This window comes from Diachasma alloeum, unplaced genomic scaffold, assembly GCF_001412515.2.
Source record: "Diachasma alloeum isolate Michigan unplaced genomic scaffold, Dall2.0 Dall_scaffold_00312, whole genome shotgun sequence".
Lineage (NCBI taxonomy): Eukaryota > Metazoa > Arthropoda > Insecta > Hymenoptera > Braconidae > Diachasma > Diachasma alloeum.
Window position 1 is genome coordinate 181,546 of NW_021680451.1, and position 5,227 is coordinate 186,772.

Below are 5,227 nucleotides of genomic sequence, written 5' to 3' on the forward strand. Positions count from 1 at the left end.
GTAACTCGTTAGTTCCATCGCTCACGTAAATAACCGAGTCTGTATCATAATATAAAACGTGTTCTTGCTGTTTTTCTAAATAAGAATATAATTTCAGATGTGCGTGAGCTGTTGTATAAGCCGCAATAACAACGTTGGCTTTAGTAGACAGTTCCGCAGCTTCGTTTAAATGTTTCCAGGACATGAAGAGAGTCTCGTTATCGACAGGAACAAACCCTGTCACTTCGATTTCAAGATTGAATATTATGTTAGCAAACTCCTCATATGTCCGAATAATTGCCTTTTTCGTTAAATTTTGTCTTTCCCCAAATTTACCCCAGAGACAGTTTAAACAAAGTTTTGCTACTGCTCTCAATCCAGCTTTTTTTTAAATTTTATCCTTGTCGAGTTTTATTCCCTCTCTTGCCTCATATTCGGATATATATCTATCCTTGGATTCATGATCTATGCATTCTGCCGGCGAATTGGAAGCCTCTTGTTTGATTTTGAAAAAAGTGTTTATATACTCGGCAAATAAACCTCCTGTTCGTGTCATAGGATCATAACGTGTTGTTTTTTTATACTCCCAAATTTCGCTAATTTCCAAAATTTTATGCCCCACCTCTACGGCTTTACAAAGCTCTGGGGCGACCCAAGTTCCCAAAAACTCGCGGTCAGTGGGGTCATCATGAGGGCAATTGTCTTGCACTAAACCTTCGCAGCATGACCGACAGAAAGGAAACAGTAGCTTACCGTGTGCTTTGACAGGTAAAACTGGGTGAAATAATCGTCGCGGGGGTAAAATGCGGCATTTCACAAGTCCCTCTATCCGCGAAATATCATTATTAAGACATATTAGCTGACAATCGTTCCCTCGAGGATCTAAAGCAACAAACATTTGTTGATTGATATTTTCAAGAAAATTTGACAGTTGGAGATCTGTCTTTTTTGTACGAATAAAATCGCATTCCCACATTTCAACGACTTCGTAACCCAAGTTTTGCAATTCCTTGTAATTGCTCCTGTTTTCTCATATCGACTCTCTAATGTATCCCTATGGCTCAACTGTTCGATGCCGAATCTGGATTGAGTGGAATTAGGAAGCGATGGGCGAGATAAAAAACGGATTTTCCGGAAGCGTGAGAAGGTCCAGAAATCACTACACGTGGCGTTAGTCACAAAAGTCAATTTAATTTAAACGAAGTCAAAACAATACACTTGTTAGATTTAATTAATTGAGAAGGTCAAGAATATTAGCGCGGGTCACAAAACTATTAACACAGTTCAAAGAACTAAATGACGCAGAGCAACTAATTCGCGAAACAATAGAATAATTCGCAGAACGAAATGTACACAGTACGATGGCCGATCTGCCAATGAGACCGATTGAAAGACCGCAAGGTGGCAGGTGTCGATCATCGTGGGTCCAAACGTGCCCCAATTTAAATGGGGGCGTTCGCTGGACACCTGTCCATCAAGTGGCGCCTCAGGTGTCAGAGGTGAGAGGCCACTGGTCAGTTCAGTCGGTTGCGCAGGTCAGTCCTGAGAAGCCATGCAAGCATGCGAGAGGAGCGAGTGTGCGTGAGTGTGCGTGTGCGAAAAACAATTCGGTGGAAAACCGAACATTCTCCCCCGCCGTCAGCAGCTGCTGACGTGACTGAGTTGGTCTGAAACAAAAAGCGATTAATCGAGCTCAGGACAAGATTTCTCGAAGATCAATATCACCATCGTAGTTCACCAGTGACGGTCAGGTGTGAGTACAGCCGAGGACGTAGGAGGCGTAAATTCCGGCAGACCCCGGCAGACTCACGTCCACTCCGGACCAGTTGCCACAGAGAGGGTCGTAAATCCTCACCATGACCCAATCCGAACATGGACTATGATGAACCCGATGATGCAGAGCTGTCATCACGTGAGATGATCCTAGGTATCGCTGGTCGAGATGATCTTAAGTGTCGCTGGTCGAGACTGGCAGTAGAGCGAGCTTCGAGATGGGCCGTTGCAGAGTAGAACTGGACGTCTTAATGGTGACCACCCTGGCGAGTCCATCTCTACCAGGGTGGAGAGCGATGACTCGAGCGAGAGGCCATTTCGTTGGTGGAAACCTCTCGTCGGTGAGAAGGACTATGGAACCAATCCTAATGTTGTGAGATGGGTGGTGCCACTTCGAGATGGACTGTAGATGTTGAAGGTAGCTAGTGGACCACTGCTTCCAGAAGTACTGAACCTTCTGCTGGATCAGCTGCCAACGAGATAGGCGAGCGACGTTCAAATGCTCCAGCGAAGGATCAGGAACGGAGGTCAAGGCCTGGCCAATCAGGAAATACCTGGTGTGAGCGCGCTGACGTCATCAGGATCCTCTGATAGCGGTTCCAGTGGTCGCGAGTTGAGCACGGCTTCGATCTGCGCGAATAAAGTAGTGAGTTCCTCGTAGGTCAATAGAGCATCGCCGATCGTTCGTTTGAGATGGAACTTCACCGACTTTACCGCGGCTTCCCATTTGCCTCCAAAGTGCGGTGCACCTGGAGGGTTAAAAGACCATCTGGTTCCATCGCTGAGCAAGAGTTGGGCTAGTTTGTTCGATTCCTTAGACGCCATTGAGAAGAGCTTCTTCAGTTCCTTGTCGGCTCCCAAGAAGTTCGTTCCGCAGTCTGAGAACAAGTTCTTGCAGAGTCCATGCCGGGCAACACAGCGACGATACGCAGCGATGAATCCATCGGCTGCGTAATCTGAGACGACCTCAATATGGACTGCGGACGTGGTCATGCAGACGAAGATCACGAGCCATCCCTTGTACGACTTATGACCACGCCCCTTCCACGAGCGGAGAGACACTGGTCCGGCGTAGTCAACTCCAGTGTTGAGGAACGCTCGGCCAGGTGTGAGACGAGCAACTGGGAGCTGGCCCATGAGCTGTTGAGCTCTGATCCCTCGCTGTCTGGCGCATGGAACGCACTTCAGGATGANTAGGTGTGAGACGAGCAACTGGAAGCTCGCCCATGAGCTGTTGAGCTCTGATCCCTCGCTGTCTAGCGCACGGAACACACCTCAGGATGAATGATCTTACCGGGGCTGTTCCTCCGAGGATCCAGTAAGACCTTCTGAGTTGACCGAGAGTCAGCTGCGTTCCTCCATGCAGAGTCCTGAGATGGGCATCCCGAATGATGAGCTGAGCGAACTGCGAATCCCGAGGTACGATGATCTGATGCTTATTTTCGCAGTCAAGCTGAGCAAATTTCAGGCGCCNGCTGAGCGAACTGCGAATCCCGAGGTACGATGATCTGATGCTTATTTTCGCAGTAAAGCTGAGCAAATTTCAGGCGCCTTCCAACGCGTAGAACTCCCCGGTGGTCCAGGAACGCTGTCAATTGAGTGAGCGAGTGAGATGAACTAAGACGTTGCCCTCAGGACAAGGTCGTAAGCTCAGCTGAAAAATGCACAGACTGAGTGAGCTTGACCTAAAGAAGTCGGGCCTGCTCGATGTCACCAGGGTTCAGAGCTGTTGCTAACGATGATCCAGGAATTCTTCTGAGACGAGTAATGACGCGTTGGCAGATGGCTGTAATTCGAAGCAATCTGTTGAGTGAAGAATAGCGATGAACTAAATCCCAAATCTGTATGCGCTAGACCTTCACGTTCAGAACGACACCAGGTTTCTCTTCAAGATCTGCTGATGTCACTGAAGCAAGCTCTAGAGATGGCCACGACGATGAACTTTTCATGAGCCACGGTGGTCCGTACCACCAGAGTTCATGTGCAGAGAGCTGCGCTGTCGTTAGTCCACGAAATGCGCAGTCAGCTGGGTTTTCCTTGCCAGGAACGAGTTTCCATTGAGCTCGTGAGGTCTCTTGTATGAGTTGGACACGATTTCTCACGAACTCTTTCCATCTGGATGGATGCGAGTTGATCCACGTAAGCGCAACTGAGGAGTCGGTCCATAAAAACGTCGGCGTGTTCGAGAGATCGAGCTCTCCTTTCACGTACTTTACGAGTTTGGCAAGCATAACCGCAGCTGTGAGCTCTAGCCTTGGGATTGTCAGCCGTTTGAGAGGAGCTACTTTCGTTTTAGCGCAGACCAAAGAAATCCGAGGCTCATTATCTCCATTAACGATTCTGAGATAGACTACGGCTGACATCGCGAGAACAGAAGCATCTGAAAATCCATGGATTTCAATCGACGAGTTCTGGAGAAGGCCTAACCATCTTGGAACGGATAACTTCGAGAGCAGAGTGAGATCATTTCGAAAACTTTTCCAACGCTGGGCAACTTGTTCTGGGACTTCCTCATCCCAACCGAGCTTTCCAATCCAGGTCTCCTGCATGAGCAGTTTCCCTCTGATCACGACAGGAGATAGAAATCCGAGTGGGTCATAGATCTGAGCGATCTCTGAGAGGATATTCCTCTTAGAAACCTTCGATTCATCGCTGGTCCGACTTGAGAAGACGAAGTTATCCGAGCTGGGCTGCCACGACAAGCCAAGAATCCGGGTCTCCGAATCCTCATAAACTCGCTGGTCATTGGAGGCACTATCAGGAGCGAGCCACTGGAGTAGCGCTGGACTATTACTATGCCATTTTGCCAGAGGCATTCCTCCAGCAGCGCAGAGATCACGAACTTCTTGCGCGGTCCTAACGAGTTGGTCATCCGTGTCCGCACCTCCACAGATGTCATCAACGTATCTTCCTTTCACGATAGGCGAGACGGCCAAAGGGAACCGATGTCCTTCATCCTCAGCCAGCTGAAGAAGAACACGGTTTGCGAGAAACGGAGCTGATCTCGTGCCGTATGTGACTGTTGTCAGTTGATACGTGACTAGTTCTCCACGTGAGTCGGTCCATAGAATCTGCTGCAGGGCCCAGTCATCCTTGTGAACTCTAATCTGGCGGAACATCTTGGTGATGTCCGTCATGAAGATGACTTTGTGCTGTCTTGACCAGAGCAGCACGTCCGAGATATCCCTCTGCAACTTGGCTCCTATGTGGAGAATGTCATTGAGTGAGTTCCCTGAANCTCCGTCATGAAGATGACTTTATGCTGTCTTGACCAGAGCAGCATGTCCGAGATATTCCTCTGCAACTTGGCTCCTGTGTGGAGAATGTCGTTGAGTGAGTTCCCTGAACTGGTCTTCGCTGATCCGTTGAACACTACTCTCAGTTTCGTCGTTTCACTGCTCTCTCTGACTACACCATGATGAGGTAAATAGTAACTCCTTTGAGCGCCAGACGGCCCTACCTGAAGCCCTTCAGA

At 48.7% G+C, this 5,227-nt stretch overlaps 2 protein-coding genes across 2 annotated transcripts; both read right to left on the minus strand.

Moving 5' to 3' along the window:
- Nucleotides 1-2,295: 2,295 nt before the first annotated feature.
- Nucleotides 2,296-2,889, minus strand: LOC107039907. The gene has a single exon (XM_015259765.1). The coding sequence runs from the start codon at nucleotides 2,887-2,889 to the stop codon at nucleotides 2,296-2,298; it is 594 nt and encodes a 197-aa protein (XP_015115251.1).
- Nucleotides 2,890-3,602: 713 nt separating this feature from the next.
- Nucleotides 3,603-4,889, minus strand: LOC107039908. Its single transcript, XM_015259766.1, has one exon. It carries the CDS (start codon nucleotides 4,887-4,889, stop codon nucleotides 3,603-3,605), a length of 1,287 nt encoding a protein of 428 aa, XP_015115252.1.
- Between the last annotated feature and the right edge of the window lie 338 nt (nucleotides 4,890-5,227).

Excerpts from the sequence above, each read along its gene's own strand:
- LOC107039907 (XM_015259765.1), bottom strand. The coding sequence starts at position 2,889 with ATGGGCCAGCTCCCAGTTGCTCGTCTCACACCTGGCCGAGCGTTCCTC.
- LOC107039908 (XM_015259766.1), bottom strand. The coding sequence starts at position 4,889 with ATGACGGACATCACCAAGATGTTCCGCCAGATTAGAGTTCACAAGGAT.